The sequence below is a fragment of the Piliocolobus tephrosceles genome, chromosome 19, assembly GCF_002776525.5.
Source record: "Piliocolobus tephrosceles isolate RC106 chromosome 19, ASM277652v3, whole genome shotgun sequence".
NCBI lineage: Eukaryota > Metazoa > Chordata > Mammalia > Primates > Cercopithecidae > Piliocolobus > Piliocolobus tephrosceles.
The window spans coordinates 14,063,373-14,080,876 of NC_045452.1; the positions used below are offsets into that span (position 1 = coordinate 14,063,373).

At 43.0% G+C, this 17,504-nt stretch overlaps 1 protein-coding gene across 3 annotated transcripts in view; it reads right to left on the reverse strand.

Annotated features, from left to right (window-relative positions):
- LOC113223481 (protein SFI1 homolog) overlaps positions 1-17,504 on the reverse strand; it is a 64,914-nt gene that overhangs the window by 20,960 nt on the left and 26,450 nt on the right. For all 3 annotated transcript variants that reach the window (XM_026452931.1, XM_026452932.1, XM_026452933.1), the window contains 2 exons: positions 8,516-8,633; positions 6,137-6,239 (listed from right to left, as the gene is read on the reverse strand). In XM_026452931.1, the coding sequence (XP_026308716.1) occupies positions 6,137-6,239; positions 8,516-8,633 (221 nt within the window). The remainder of the gene's footprint in view (positions 1-6,136; positions 6,240-8,515; positions 8,634-17,504) is intronic.

Here is a 17,504-nt window from a genome sequence, read left to right on the forward strand (position 1 = left end):
TACACACACATACACATATATATACACATACATATATAATTGATTCCATATTGATATTTACAGTTCCAACTGCAGATTTAATTTAATTTTTATACTTGTAATCTTTTCTATTGAAGATCTTTATTCCTAACAACACTGCCATAATTATTTGCTTTATCTTACAATGTAACTATAATACTTTCAATACAACAATTTCAAACCTCCTAGTAACAATAACACTTGTTTAATAAGAATGTGGTTTTAGATTTCTTAGCAGTTCATTATGTCCTTTTAACACATTCCACCGGCCGGGCGCGGTGGCTCAAGCCTGTAATCCCAGCACTTTGGGAGGCCGAGACGGGCGGATCACGAGGTCAGGAGATCAAGACCATCCTGGCTAACACGGTGAAACCCCGTCTCTACTAAAAATACAAAAAAAAACTAGCCGGGCGAGGTGGCGGGCGCCTGTAGTCCCAGCTACTCCGGAGGCTGAGGCAGGAGAATGGCGTAAACCCGGGAGGCGGAGCTTGCAGTGAGCTGAGATCCGGCCACTGCACTCCAGCTCGGGTGACAGAGCAAGACTCCGTCTCAAAAAAAAAAAAAAAAAAAAAAAAAACACATTCCACCAGGGTGAACAGTCAAAATATTGTATTTTAAAGTTACTTGAAGTAATTATTTTCTGTGTAGTCATTGCCACAAACTTGATATTTCAGTATGTTTTGAAAATATATCAATTGCTTTTTTATTTACTCTTGCTTTGTAATTATATAAAATATTTGCATAGTTCTGAAGTTAAAACTATGTAACAAAGTAAATTCACAGAAGTACTCTCTTCCTATACTCTTCCCTCCCTCCTCCTATAGGTAACCATTTTTTGGTAAGTTTTTCATTTATTTTTCCATTATTCCTTCTTGAAAATATAAGCAAACACAGACACACACACACACACCACAAACACACAGACACACATTTATATATATCCTTCCCTTTCTTACCCCAAAAGCAGTACAATATGAATCAGAGAATCCTGTTAAGAGGTAGGTACAATCATGTTACTCCTCTGCTCAGAGCCAGCAGCTCTTCACCTTCCCAGGAATAAAAGTCAAAGCCTTTTTTCTCAGGTGCTGCCTGCAAGGCCCTACGTTCTGGTTGTTACCTCATGAGCTCATCCTTCCTACTCTCCTTCTCAAGCTCAGCAATATGAGATATATCAAATTCATAGATGAAATGACTCAATATGACAATTTTTCTAACCTAATAAGCTGTCAGTATATTGCAATACAAATTCTAACAGGCTTAGCCAGGTGCGGTAGCTCACGACTGTTAATTCCAGCACTTTGGGAGGCCAAGGCAGGCAGATCACGAGGTCAGGAGATAAAGACCCTCCTGACTAACATGGTGAAACCCCATCTCTACTAAAAATAGAAAAAATTAGCCGGGTGAGATGGCGGGCACCTGTAGTCCCATCTACTTGGGAGGCTGAGGCAGGAGAATGGTGTGAACCTGGGAGGCAGAGCTTGCAGCGAGCCAAGATCACACCACTGCACTCCAATGGGTAGGTGACAGAGCAAGACTCTGTCCCAAAAAAAAAGGAAAAAAAAATCCTAATAGGCTTTGTTATAGAACTTGACAAGTTGATCCTAAAATTAATAACAAAGAGTACAGAAGAACAATTAAGACAAGTTTAAAAACAAAACAAGAATAAAGGGGATTCTCTCTCAAATATAGAGCCTTAAGAGCTACATGTCAAGTAGGAATAGTAATAAACAGCTAGCATTTATCAAGCATTTCCATATTCCAAGCATTGCTCTGAGTATATTATTAAGAACTGGATCATCCTACTAAAGCCTCAACAATCTCATGAGGTAGGTACTATTATGATCTACTTACAGATAAGAATTCTGAGGTACAAACAAGGTGAAATAATTCATTCAAAGGCACAAAGCTAATAGGTGATAGAGGCAGAATTCCACTGGACAGTCGTAAGAACCTACACTCTTGCTTACCTGCTTCATCAAATCATAACTAAAAGAGTATGGTATTTGTATGGTATGGATAGACAAATACATGAATGGAAGAGAGCCGAAAAACAGATCTGTGAATAATTAAAAGAAACTGGGCGCCAGGCATGGTGGCTCATGCCTGTAATCCCAGCACTCTGGGAGACAAAGACAGGTGGATCAGGAGTTCAAGACCAGCCTGGTCAACATGGTGAAACCCCATCTCTACTAAAAATACAAAAATTAGCCGGATGTGGTGGCGCACACCTGTAGTCCCAGCTACTTGGGAGGCTAAGGCAGGAGAATCGCCTGAACCTGGGAGGCGGAGGTTGCAGTGAGCTGAGATTGCACCATCGCATGGAGTCTCAAAAAAAAAAAAAAAAAGATGCTCTAGGTAGTATTGTTCATAATTATAAAAAGCAGAGGTAGTCGCAGTGAGCTGAGATTGCACCATCGCATGGAGTCTCAAAAAAAAAAAGGATGCTCTTGGTAGTATTGTTCATAATTATAAAAAGCAGAGGTAGTCAACAGTCCATCAGTAAGCAGATAAACTGTGCCTTTATACAATGGCATAATATACACAGTTAATAAATCTCTGTCTATCCACATCGATAGGGCCAAGTCCCAGGGTGGCTCAGGCCTGTAATCCCAGCACTTTAAGAAGCCAAGGTATGAGAATTGCTTGAGGCTGCGAGTTCAAGAACAGCCTGGGCAACAGAGAAAGACCCTGTCTCTATTTTTAAAAAAGAAGAAAGAAATCACATGGCTAAACCTCAAAAATATACCGTTACACTAAAAAAAAAGTTGCAAAGTACAGTATGACACCATTCATAAATGTCCCAACTACACAAAGCCATACCATTTACTTACTTATTTTTGAGACAGGGTCTTGCTCTATTGTCCAGGCTGGAGTGCAGTGGCATGATCAATGGCTCACCACAGCCTTGACCTCCCAGGTTCAAGTGATCCTCCAACCTAAGCCTCCCAAAGTAGCTGGGACAACAGGCATGCACCACCATGTCTAGCTAATTTTTTTTTTTTTTTTTTGTAGAGATGGGGTCTCATTATGTTGCCTAGTCTGGTCTTGAACTCCTAAACTCAAGTGATCCTCTTATTTTGGCCTCCCAAAGTCCTGGCCTCTCCCACCTCTTTTAAAGTGATAGGGTCTCATTATATTGCCCAGGCTAGCCTCAAACACTTGACCTGAAGTGATCGTCCTGCCACAGCCTCCCGAGTAGACAGGACTACAGGAGTGCACCATGCATTTATTCTTTAAGGATATGTGCACATATTTTTACAAGAAAAAAGAATATAGGAGAACAATCATACCAGAATCAAGAGTGGCTATCTCTAAGGAGGAGAGGTAGTAGAAGGGAGGGAGGGAGGGTAGAGCTTTGGTAGTGTCCATTCCATTAAATTTTGTTACTTTAAAAAATTCTGGGCCAGGCACGGTGGCTCACTGTTGTAATCCCAGCACTTTGGGAGGCTGAGGCAGGCAGATTGCCTGAGCTCAGGAGTTAGCGACCAGCCTGGGCAACACGGTGAAACCCCATCTCTACTAAAATACAAAAAATTAGCCGGGCGTGGCGGCATGCGTTTGTAGTCCCAGCTACTTGGTAGGCTGAGGCAGAAGAATTGCTTGAACCCAGGAGGTGGAGGTTGCAATGAGCCGAGATCGTGCCACTGCACTCCAGTCTGAGTGAGAGAGCAAGTGATACTCTGTCTCAAAAAAAAAAAAAAAAAAAAAGATAATGATGCAGCTTTCTGGCTGCTTAGGTTAAAACCTGGCTCTAAGCTTCACTATACATATGACCCTGGTTCAAGTTATTTCACCTTCCCGGTTTTCTTTTTTTTTTTTTTTTATTATACTTTAAGTTCTAGGGTACATGTGCATAACGTGCAGGTTTGTTACATATGTATACCTGTGCCATGTTGGTGTGCTGCACCCATCAACTCGTCAGCACCCATCAATTCATCATTTATATCATGTATAACTCCCCAATGCAATCCCTCCCCCCTCCCCCCTCCCCATGATAGGCCCCATTGTGTGATGTTCCCCTTCCCGAGTCCAAGTGAGCTCATTGTTCAGTTCCCACCTATGAGTGAGAACATGCGGTGTTTGGTTTTCTCTTCTTGTGATAGTTTGCTAAGAATGATGGTTTCCAGCTGCATCCATGTCCCTATAAAGGACGCAAACTCATCCTTTTTTATGGCTGCATAGTATTCCATGGTGTATATGTGCCACATTTTCTTAATCCAGTCTGTCACTGATGGACATCTGGGTTGATTCCAAGTCTTTGCTATTGTGAATAGTGCCGCAATAAACATACGTGTGCATGTGTCTTTGTAGTAGCATTGTAGGGAAAAAATAGGTTAGCCTGTTGCTGTGTTATTATAGATAGAAGTAAGTTTAAGAGACTTCATTCGGCTCTATACTTGAGATGCTGTTAATCTGTGACTCTACCCCCAATCTTGTCCTTGCTAGAAACATTGCTGTGCTAATTAAAGTTGAAAGGATTCTGGGCTGTAAGGAATGTGCTTTGTTAGATAAATGTTCAAAGCCTGCTTGGTTTGAAGGTCAGTACCAGTCCTTTAAATCTCAGTAAAAGAAAAACATCTGTCTCCTGCCCGATACTGGGAAAATGTAACAGCTCCGTGTATCTGTAAGCCTTACTGCTGATTTACTCCCTTATCTTTTTGGCAATAAATACTGAGGGAACTCAGAGACCGGTGCCAGTGTGGGTCCTCTGAAAGCACAGCACTGGCCCCCTGGGGCCCCGCTTTTCTCTCTCTATACTTTGTCTCTGTGTCTTTATTTCTTTTCTCAAGTCTCTCGTTTCCACCTAGCGAGAAGCACCCACAGGTGTGGAGGGGCAGGCCACCCCTTCAAGCATAATTTATAATCCTTTGGGTATATACCCAGGAGTGGGATGGCTGGGTCATATGGTACATCTAGTTCTAGATCCTTGAGGAATTGCCATACTCCCGGTTTTCTTAACAATAACATGGGACTTTTTAAAAAGGTTTGTGAAAATTAGATAATGCACATAAAGTAACTTAGTCCAGCACCTAACGCAAGTAGACAACAATAAAAGCTACCTCTTCTTCTTTTTTGTTTTTCAGACAGGGTCCCATTCTGTCACTCAGGCTGCAGTTGCTGCTGCTATTGGTACTGTTATTATTATTGGCTGTGTCTCTTATTTCCTTGCTATTGCCTCAGAAGACCTTACAAGTTCAGAGGTCAGCAAACTTTTTCTTAAAGGGTCAGAAAACAAATAGTTTAGTTTTTGTAGGCCATAAGGTCTCTTTTGCAACTACTGTACGCTGCCCTTGTAATCGGAAAGCAGCCACAGATGATACATAAACGAATGGGTGTAACAGTATCCCAATAAAACTTTATTTACAAAAACAGAAAGCAGCCCAAATTTGGCCTGTGAGCCAGTTTGCTGATCACTGATCTAGATGACTATATATGTTATTTGCATGTGATTTGCACATATTTGCATGGACTATGCAATTTGTTGTTAGAATAAGAAGATACTATTCCTACCTTTGGAAACAGGCACTAATTTTTTTTTTCCTCTTCCTGGTTCTATTTCCTATAACTTACTTGGCAGCTTTGTAAGTACCCAGCAGACATAAAAACATGACAAGAATTCAGAGAATATATCAAAGGATAAGAAAGTTTTAGTACAGGCCTTAGTCCTTTATGATTGACAAAAGAAGCTAAGGGCTTGCCTAAAAGAACACTCTAAGACAATCAAAACTATAAAGCAGCAGCAGCCAGGTTTTCTTTTCAGTCTTAGTTTCTTTTCTGCCCCAATTATTTTCTGATTTGCTGCAGGAAAACAGTAATGAGGAAATCAGAGTATATTGCTGTTTCTCTAAACATGTTTATAACTAATTCATAAATCCCTCTCCAGCTCCACAATTACCAGAAGCACTCTGGAAGCCACTGATCTAGGCTCATCTAGGACAAGCCTCTGCTTTATTCCTAACAGCAGCCTCCCTCTGGAAGAGCCCAGCCTTCTGGATTACCTCTGCCCCAACCCCGGCTCAGGCCCTGAGCTGCTGGGAAGGCCCAGCACTTCCCTCTGTGGGTGAGAGACTTGACAACAGGGACAGAGGGTGCCAAAACCCACGTTTACTGGACTCACCTGCAGCTGGAGGCTCAGGGCCCTGTGCTTCACAGCAGAGGCATGGAGGGCACGGCTCACACGGACCTGTCCTAGTTGCTGCCTCCACATGCTCCACCACAACCTGTGAAAGAGCAAATCAAAGATGGAATCCATCAGAAAAAAGCCACTCAGAAAAGAGAGGAGCAGTTAGTGTGGGGTCTCAGACCCTCAGCTCTAGCCCTCTCCTTCATAGCACCGTCTCTAGATTCACTACTGGGGAAAAAAAGAAAACAAAACAATCGAGAAAAAGTCCCAGATCTGCCAATTAATAGTTGGAAACTTATGGTTCCTACGGTCAGATCCTGCTTTAGACACCACAGATATGCTCTGTTTGGCCTACACAATTTGGTTTGTTAAAAAACATAAGCTATGGCCTGGCACAGTGGCTTATGCCTGTAATCCCAGCACTTTGGGAGGCTGAGGCGTGTGGATCACCTGAGGTCAGGAGTTTGAGAGCAGCCTGGCCAACATAGTGAAACCCTGTCTCTATTAAAAATTCAAAATTAGGCAGGGCACGGTGGCTCACACCTGTAATCCCAGCACTTTGGGAGGCCAAGGCGGGCAGATCACCTGTGACAAACCCCATCTCTACTAAAAATACAAAATTAGCCAGGCGTGGTGATGCATGCTTGTAATCCCATCTACTCAGGAGGCTGAGGCAGGAGAATTGCTTGAACCTGGGAGGTGGAGGTTGCGGTGAGCCGAGATTGCACCATTGCACTCGAGCCTGGGCAACAAGAGTGAAACTCCGTCTCAAAAAAAAAAAAAAATTGGCCGGGTGATAGTGGCATGCTCCTGTGATCCCAGCTACTGAAGGCTGAGGCAGGAGAATAGCTTGAACCTGGGAAGCGGAGGTTGCAGTGAGCCAAGATCATGCCACTGCACTCCAGCCTGGGCAAAAGTGCGAGAATAAATCTCGGGGAAAAAAAAAAAATCACTCAGACTTAAGTAAAATTGCATACTAATTAGGCATTTTGAAATACTTGCTGAATACATTTTAAGTAACGATTTTAATTACTTATTAAAAATATTTTTGTGTGTGTAGAGACAGTGTCTTGGCTTTGTTGCACAGGCTGGTCTCAGACTCCTGGCCTCAAGCAATCCTCCCACCTTAGCCTCCTAAAGTGTTGGGATTACAAGTCTGAGCTACTGCACTCTGCCTATTTTATTTCTACTTAAATAAATAACTTCTTTATGCCCACTGATGTTCTGGACACTGTTAAACACTTTACAGATATTACTTTATTTATTTCTGATGACAAATCTGTAAGTATGGTGTAACAATTTCAATGATGAAGAAAATAAAAGCTGAAGAGATGAAATGGCCCAATAATATAGACTGGAAGAGGGATTCAAACCCAAGTAAGTGCAGCTGAAAGCCTCTCCTATTATTCATACTTTGTTCAATACCCAACTCTTTCAGGCAGGAAGTGAGCTCTTAATATACTACCATTCAGGACACCAGTGGATCACTACAGACTACAGAGAGTGAAATCTGTCCCATTATAAAGCAGCTCATTGTTACACATCTGGCTACAAAAGTGGACTAATTCATGTTCTTCCAGTGTGTCTACAATGCTGATGGGCTGCAATGCAGCACAGCAGTTAAGAGCATGGGTGGGTGAGCCTTAGTTTTGCCAATTACAACCTGTATGTGCTAGGCAAGTTACTTGACCTCTCTGAGCCTTATTGTACAACTTAATCTGTACAATAATGGTACTTACAGTTCATGGTAAGAGTTAAAATAAGATACTTTACATTACAAAATTATCACATGCACACACAACCTTAACAGAGTTTAGAACATAGTAAGCACTCAATTCGTGTTAATTGTGATTATGTGAAACTCTGATCTTATAAACAAGTTATCAATAAATCTTTATTAGGCATCAACTACATTCAAAACATTGTTTCAAGGTGAGAATGGGTCATGGTGGCTCATGCCTATAATCCCAGCACTTAGGGAGGCTGACGTGGGCAGATCGCTTGAGCCCATGAATTCAAACCAGCCTGGAAACATGATAAAACCTCGCCTCTACAAAAAAATGAAACAAAAACAACAGAAAAAAATTAGCTGGGCATAGTGGTGCATGCCTGTAGTCCCAGCTGCTCAGGAGGCTTAGGTAGAAGGACTGCTTGAGCCTAGGAGGTGGAAGTTGCAGTAAGCTGAGATTGTGGCACTGCACTCCAACCTGGGTGACAGAGTAAGACCCTATCTTGAAAAAAAATAAATAAATAAAAATAAAACCAAACACAAACCATTGTTTTAAGGTGGGGTTTTATGCTGTTTTCCAGCACCATAAAGCTGATGAGGTAAAATGATGGCTGATACTTTGTAGGGCGGTTGAGCAGACTCACCATAAGATACTCCGTTGCCTAAACTCCAGAGCCGTAGTCTGCATCTGAAGTTTGGTCCTACGAACAACCACGTAGATCAACCAGGACTTCCAGGCCTGTCGCATCTTTTGCTTTGCATCTAGATTCACCAAAGAGATTTTTCAAAAAGTACGGGAAGAGATGGATTACTCTGGGTTATGATAAAAGCTCAAGGGCTCTCCTTTGAATACCTAAATCCCTCCAGCCTCCAAGTGCCCCCTGCTGGAAAAGTTGTGATGCACTACAAAATTAATTAGAGTGCAAGAACACACGAAGGCTTTGTGCAAGTAATGACATTTACAAAGCATTTAAAGGAAAATCCATGTACTGAACTGCTCAAAAACTCTCTGCTTTAAAAGCGTTTATTTTTGTAGATATACTCTGCAACTTTTAGATGAAATGATGGGAATAAACAGGCAGCAAAGAAGTGGAGAGATGGATCTTAACAATAATGGCATGAGTGGATAATCAAAGCTGGGTAATGGATACATAGAGGTTCATTACTCTATTAAACATCTTTCAGGCGGGCGCGGTGGCTTACGCCTGTAATCCCAGCACTCTGGAAGGCCAAAACAGGCGGATCACCTGAGGTCAGGAGTTCCAGACCAGCCTGACCAACATGGTGAAACACCATCTCTACTAGAAGTACAAAAATTAGCCGCGTGTGGTGGCATGCGCCTGTAGTCCCAGCTACTAGGGAGGGTGAGGCAGGAGAACTGCTCAAACCTGGGAGGGAGAGGTTGCAGTGAGCCAAGATCGCACCACTGCACTCCAGCCTGGGCGACTAAGTGAGACCCAGTTTTAAAAAAAAATTTTTTTTCAATTGTGTAGATATTTAAAGTTTTCCATAATACAAAGTTAAAGAAGAAGAAATCATGATATAAAACTTGCTGTTTGACTCCAAGCTCACCCTTTTTAGTAAAGAAAAGATAATTTACTAGATATGGAAGACGCAATGGCCCACAGGTCTCCCTTTGTAGTAAACTGTATTTTCATTATGAAAGTCACCACTAATGAAGTAAATTTCTCTTCTTTTTAGAAGACAAAGGAGAAAATAAAATTACATAAATCATTTTTAGGACAGCCTCCAAGATGTAGTCAATAGGACTATAACTATGTATTTCACAGTTGTTGACAAGACAAATCAAAATATGAAGGATAATTTAACATGTATCTTCCTTGGTTTCACCGTGGACCTCAGGAATCAGCACACTTCAGGTAATGAGGACTAGTGTAGTGCTGTGGTTTAGAGTTTGGGATCCTGAGTAAGGCAAGCCAGGCTTACTGGCCCTTTCATTTATTACAGACGTAATCTCATACAAGTTCCTCATCTGTAAAATGGTGCCTCTCTCAGAGGTATGTTTGGAAAGTGTAAATGAGATCATTTATCTATGAAGAATATCTAAAATAAACACTAACTGCTCTTTCCAGAGTATGGAATGCAGGAATCTCATTAACTGTCTCTGCCATAATTCTGATGATGCACATTGACAATTTGAGAACCATGCTTCCTTAAGGCCTAAAAGTACTTGCAAACTTTTTATTTAACAGTGCAAGAGTGAATGGACACTCCCTGAGGTCTACGGGAATGGCCTGAAATAACTTGTCAAATGTTAGAAATAACTCTTGCCTCTTGAGTAGCTGGGACTACAGGCATGCACCACCACACCTGGCTAATTTTTGTATTTTTTTGTAGAGATGAGGTTTTGCCATGTTGCCTGGGCTGGTCTCGAACTCCTGCACTCAAGCAATCCGCCCATCTCGGCCTCCCAAAGTGCTGGATTATAGGCGTGAGCCACCGCACCTGGACAACTCTTTTTATCTTAAACATACAAGTGACTTTCCTTCTATTCCATGATATCTAGCTAGATTCACTGTAACTATAAATAACATAAGACAGCAGAAGTTGAGCACAGTGGCTCACGCCTTTGGGAGGCTGAGGCAGGCGAATCACAAGGTCAGGAGTTCGAGACCAGCCTGGCAAACATGGTGCAACCCCATCTCTACTGACAATATAAAAAATTAGCCGGGCGTAGCAGCGGGCGCCTGTAATCTCAGCTACGTGGGAGGCTGAGGCAGGAGAATACTTTGAACCTGCGATGTGGAGACTGCAGTGAGCCAAGATCACTCCACTGCACTCCAGCCTAGCCTGGGCAACAGAGCGAGACTCTGTTTCAAAAAAAAAAAAGACAGCAGAATGTACATTCTTCAAGTAAATATAGAACCGTTACAAGATAGAGCATATTTGGGGCCACAGAACAAACCTTAACAAAAATAAAGGAACTGAAATCATACTAAGACTTGTTCTCCGACCATAATGGAAAAAACTAGAAATCCTTAACAGAAAGATATTGGGAAACTCCCAAATATTAGAAAACTAAACACGCTTCTAAATAATCTGTGGGGCAAAGAGGAGGTCTCAGGGAAAATCAGCAAACAATTTTTAACTGAATGAAAACAGAAATATAACTTATTAAAATTCGTGTAATGTAGTCAGTGTTTAAGAGAACTTTATAGCAGTAAAGGTCTCTACTAAAAATACAAAAAAAAAATTAGCCGGGCATGGTGGCAGGCACCTGTAATCCCAGCTACTCAGTAGGCTGAGGCAGGAAAATCGCTTGAACCCAGGAGGCAGAGGCTGCAATGAGCCGAGATCACGCTACTCTGCACTCCATCCTGGGTGACAAAGCGAGACTCCATCTGGAAAAAAAAAAAAAAAGAGCAGAAATCAAGAAACTTGAAAACAGAAAAAAGAAAAAACAAATACAAAAACAGAGTATTAATGAATGCAAAGTTGATTATTTGTAAAGATCAATAAAAGTGATAAACCTCTAGCCAGATTAACCAAGAATAAAAGATCAAAGACATAAATCATCAACATCAGGAATGAAAGGGGGTGACAGCTACAGATCCTGAAGACATTAAAATTACAGTTATGAAATACTCAGCTGGGTGCGGTGGCTCACGCCTATAATGCCAGTACTTTGGGAGGCTGAGGTGGGTGGATGACCTGAGGCCAGGAGTTCCAGAGCAGCTTGGCCAGCATGGTGAAACTCCGTCTCTATTAAAAATATAAAAATTAGCCAGGCATGGTGGCGGGCACCTGTAATCCCAGCTGCTTGGGAGGCTGAGGTAGAAGAATTACTTGAACTAGGGAGGCGGAGGTTGCAGTGAGCTGAGATTGTGCCATTGCACTCCAGTCTGAGCAACAACAGTGAAACTCTATCTCAGAAAAAAAAAAAAAAAGCAACACTCTATGCACATAAATTTGACAACATATTTGAAATAAGCCAATTCCCTGAAAGATACAAACTGCCAAAACTCACTTAAGAATGAGCGCAGTGGCTCATGCCTCTAATCCCAGCACTTGGGGAGGCCAAGGTGGCAGGATCACTTGAGGTCAGGTGTTTGAAACCAGCCTGGGCAACAAACAAGACCCTGGCATGGAAAAAAATTAAAAAACTATCCAAGTGTGGCAGCACACGCCTGTAGTTCCAGCTAATAAGGAGGTTGAGGTAGGAGGATCACCTGAGCCCAGCAGTTAGATGGAGGCTACAGTAAACTATGATTGTACCACTGCACTCCAGCCTAGGCAACAAAGCAAGATCTCATCTTCAAAAAAAAAAAAAAAAAGCGGCAAGAATAAATAACCTAGGCTCACACCTATAATCCCAGCACTCTGGGAGGCTGAGGTGGGCAGATCACGAGGTCGGGAGATCAAGACTATTCTGGCTAACATGGTAAAACAGAAACATCAGTTTCTCTACTAAAAATACAAAAAATTAGCCGGGCACGGTGGTGGACACCTGTAGTTCCAGCTACTGGAGGCTGACGCAGGAGAATGGCGTGAACCTGGGAGGTGGAGCTTGCAGTGAGCCAAGATCACACCACTGCACTCCAGCCTGGGTGACAGAGCAAGACTCTGTCTCAAATAATTTAAATAAATAAATAAATAAATAACCTAAATAGTTTTCGAGCTATTAAAAACTGGAATTCAAAGTTTAAAATCCTCCAACAAAGAAAATTCTAGGCCTAGACCACTAGGATTGCAGTGGAGAATTTTACTAACCACTCAAGGATGAAATAATACCAACTCTACAAATTTCTTTTAGAAAATACTTCCCATTTTGGGAGGCTAAGACGGGCAGATCACGAGGTCAGGAGATCGAGCCCATCCTGGCTAACAGGGTGTAACTCCGTCTCTACTAAAAAATACAAAAAATTAGCCGGGCGTGGTGACGGGGGCCTATAGTCCCAGCTACTCGAGAGGCTGAGGCAGGAGAACAGCATGAATCCAGGAGGCAGAGCTTGCAGTGAGCCAAGATCACGCCACTACACTCCAGCCTGGGCGACAGAGCGAGACTCCATCTCAAAAAAAAATAAAAAATAGAAAATACTTCCCAACTCATTCTACGAGGCTAGTATTACCTGAACCAAAACCAGACAAAGATATGACAATAAAAGAACACTCAAGACCAATATCCCTCATGAATATAGAAGCAACTCCACTCCCCTCAACAAAATATTAGCAAATTGAACCCAGCAATATAAAAAAAGAGTGGCATTAATCTGTGGAACATGGCGGGGTACAGTGGCTCATGTCTGTAATTCCAGCATTTTGGGAGGCCGAGGCAAGTGGACTGCTTGAAAGCCCAGGAGTTTGAGACCAGCCTAAGCAACAGTGCAAAACCCCATCTCTACAACAAAATACAAAAGAAAATTAGCTGGCCTTGGTAGCATGTGGTTATGGTCCCAGCTTCTCAGGAGGATGAAGTGGGAGGATCGCCTAAACCAGGTAGGTCACAGCTACTCTGAGCTGTGACTGCACCACTGCATCCCAGCCTGGGCAACAAAACAAGACCCTATCTTAAAAAAAAAAAAAAAAAAAAATTAATAACGTGAAGCTGATTCAAAATCTGAAGAGCAGCTGGGCATGGTGGCAAGCGCCTGTAGTTCCAGCTATTCAGGAGGCTGGGGCAGAAGGATAGTGTGAGCGCAGGAGTTCAAAATCAACCTGGGCCAAACAGTAAGACACCATCTCAAACAAACAAACAAAAAAGTTGAAAACCAGTCTATATAATTAACCTTAATAAAAGACTAAAACAGAAGTCACCTCACAATCATCTCAATAGATACAGGAAAAACAGTTCAAAAATAATTCAACATCTATTAACGATTAAAATGCTCAGAAAACTAGGAATAGAATTTCCTTAACCTGAGGAAGGACAGGTATAAAAAAACATACCACTAACATAATATTTAATGATTAAAAGCTGAATGCTTTTCCCTTAAGACCAAGAACAGGCTGGGCGTGGTGGCTCAAGCCTGTAATCCCAGCACTTTGGGAGGCTGAGATGGGCGGATCACGAGGTCAGCAGATCGAGACCATCCTGGCTAACACGGTGAAACCCTGTCTCTACTAAAAAATAAAAAAAAAAACTAGCCGGGTGAGGTGGCGGGTGCCTGTAGTCCCAGCTACTTGGGAGGCTGAGGCAGGAGAATGGCTTAAACCCGGGAGGCGGAACTTGCAGTGAGCTGAGATCCGGCCACTGCACTCCAGCCTGGGGGACAGAGCGAGACTCCGTCTCAAAAAAAAAAAAAAAAAAAAAAAGACCAAGAACAAAGCAAGGATGTGTCCACTGTTACCACTGCTATTCAATATCATACAGAAGCCCTAGCCAGTACAATAAAAAAATGAAAAGAGGGCCGGGAGTGGTGGCTCACGCCTGTAATCCCAGCACTTTGGGAGGCCAAGGTGGGTGGATGAGAGGTAAGGAGATTGAGACCATCCTGTCTAACACGGTGAAACCCCGTCTCTACTAAAAATACAAAAAAATAGCTTGGAGGGCGCCTGTAGTCCCAGCTTCAGGAGGCTGAGGCAGGAGAAAGGCGTGAACCCGGGAGGCGGAACTTGCAATGAGCTGAGATTGTGCCACTGCACTCCAGCCTGGGCGACAGGGAGAGAATCCACCTTAAAAAAAAAAAAAAGAAAAAAAGAAAAAAGAAAAGAAGAGGAAGGAATAAAACTGTATCTATTCACAGACAATTTGACTGTCTACATAGGAAACTCCATGGAATTTATAAAAAAGCTGTTAGAAATAATAAATAAGCCAGGCACGGTGGCTCAGGCCGTTAATCCTAGCACTTTGTGAGGCTGAGGCAGGCAGATAATGAGGTCAGGAGATCAAGACCAACCTGGCTAACACAGTGAAATGCCATCTCTATTAAAAATATAAAAAATTAGCAAGGAGTGGTGGCAGGCACCTGTAATCCCAGCTACTCAGGAGGCTGAGGCAGGAGAATGGCATGAACCTGGGAGGTGGCGCTTACAGTGAGCCAAGATCGTGCCACTGAACTCCAGCCTGGGTGACAGAGTGAGACTCTGTCTCAAAAAAAAAAAAAAAAAAAGAAATAATAAATGAACTTAGCAGAGTCGTAGAATATACAAGATCCATACGTAAAACTACAGACTGTTTAGAAGAAAACGTAGGAAGATGGCCGGGCACGGTGGCTCAAGCCTGTAATCCCAGCACTTTGGGAGGCCGAGATGGGTGGATCACAAGGTCAGGAGATCGAGACCATCCTGGCTAACATGGTAAAACTCCGTCTCTACTAAAAAAAAATACAAAAAAAAAAACTAGCCGGGCGAGGTGGCGGGCGCCTGTAGTCCCAGCTACTTGGGAGGCTGAGGCGAGAGAATGGCGTGAACCCGGAAGGCAGCGGAGCTTGCAGTGAGCTGAGATCCGGCCACTGCACTCCAGCCCAGGCGACACAGCGAGACTCCGTCTCCAAAAAAAAAAAAAAAAAAAAAGAAAACGTAGGAAGAAATCTTTGTGACCTTGGGTTAAGGCAAATTTCTTAGAGATGACAGCTAAGATATGATATCAAAAAATATAATCCAGCTGGGCACAGTTGCTCATGACTATAATCCTAGGGCTTTGCAAAGCTGAAGTGGGAGAACTGCTTGAGGCCAGGAGTTTGAGACCAGCCTGGGTAACAAAGCAAGACCCCCATCTCTACAAAAAATAAAAACCTTAGCCAGGCATGGTGGGGCATTGCCTGTAGTCCCAGATACTTGGGAGGCTGAGGTCGGAGCCTAGGAGTTCCAGTCTGCAATGAGTTATCATCACACCACTCAATTCCAACCCGGGCAATAGTGGGACTCTCGCAAAACAAACAAACAAACAAACAAACAAAAAATCCATTAAAAAAGAATACATTGGACTTCATTAAAATTAAAAACTTTTCCTCTGCAAAAGATACTGTTAAGAGAACAAAAAGACAAGTCACAGACTGGGAGGAAACAAGCAAATCATGCTCTGACAAAATGCTTATAACAGAACGCATACATTACAAGACTACACCGTGCTTGGCAGCTCATGCCTGTAATCCCAGCACTTTGGAAGGCCAAGGCAGGTGGATGCCCTGAGGTCAGGAGTTCCAGACCATCCTGGCCAACATGGTGAAACCCTGTCTCTACTAAAAAAAATACAAAAATTAGCTGGGCATGGCAGCACACCATGTAGTCCCAGCTACTCGGGAAGCTAAGGTGGAAGAATTGCTTAAACACAGGAGGTCGAGGTTGCAGTGAGCCAAGATTGTGCCACTGCACTCCAGCCTGGGCAACAGAGCAAGACTCCCTGTCAAACAAAAACCAAACCTAACTAATAAAAAACAAAAAACTTTCAAATCTCAACAAGAACACAAACAACAGATACTTCACCAAAAAACAGATATAAATAGCAAATAAGCACAGGAAAAGATACTCAACATCACTAATTATCAGAGAAATGCAAATTAAAACCACAATGATTTATCATCTTACACCAGTCAGAATGACTATCATTAAAAAGTTAGGTTGGGTGTGGTGGCTCATGCCTGTAATCCTAGCACTTTGGGAGGCTGAGGAAGGAGAATCGCTGGAGCCCAGAGGTCCAAGACCAGCTTGGGCAACATAGCAAGACCCTGTCTCTACAAAATATAAAAAGTTAGCCAGGCGTGGTAGCACATGCCTATAGTCCCAGCTACTCAGGAGTCTGAGGTGGGAGGATCACTTGAGCCCAGGAAGTCAAGGCTGCAATGAACTATGACCAAGCCACTGCACTCCAGCCCGGGTGACACAGCAAGACACCCCCCATCTAAAAAAAAAAAAAACAGATGTTGGCAGGGATGGGGAGAAAGGGAACACTTAACACACTGGTGGTGGGCATATAAATTAGCTGAGCTTCTATGGAAAAAGATATGGAGATTTCTCAAAGAACTAAAAAACAGAACTACCATTCGACCCAGCAATCCCACTAGAGGGAATATACCCAAAGGAAAAGAAATTATTATATTAAAAAGACACCTGCACTCATATGTTCATTACAGCACTATTCTCTTTTTTTTTTTTTTTTTTTTTTTGGAGACGGAGTCTCGCTCTGTCGCCCAGGCTGGAGTGCAGTGGCGCGATCTCGGCTCACTACAAGCTCCGCCTCCCGGGTTCACACCATTCTCCTGCCTCAGCCTCCCGAGTAGCTGGGACTACAGGCGCCCGCCATCTCGCCCGGCTAGTTTACAGCACTATTCTCAACAGCAAAGTCATGGAACCAACCTCAGAATCCATCAACGGATATAGAGAATATACACCACAGCCGGGCACGGTGGCTCATGCCTGTAATCCCAGTACTTTGGGAGGCCGAGGCAGGCAGATCACTTGAGGTCAGGAGTTTGAGACCAGCCTGGCCAATATAGTGAAACCTTGTCTCTACTAAAAATAAAAAATTAGTCAGGCATGGGGGCACATGTCTGTAGTCCCAGGTACTGGAGAGGCTGAGGCAGGAACAGAGCTTGAACCGAGGAGGTGGAGGCAGCAGTGAGCTGAGATCACACCACTGCACTCCAGCCTGCGTGACAGAGTGAGAAAGAAAAGAAAAAGAAAAAGAGAAAGAGAAAGAGAAAGGGAAAGGGAGAAGGAAGGAAGGGAGGGAGG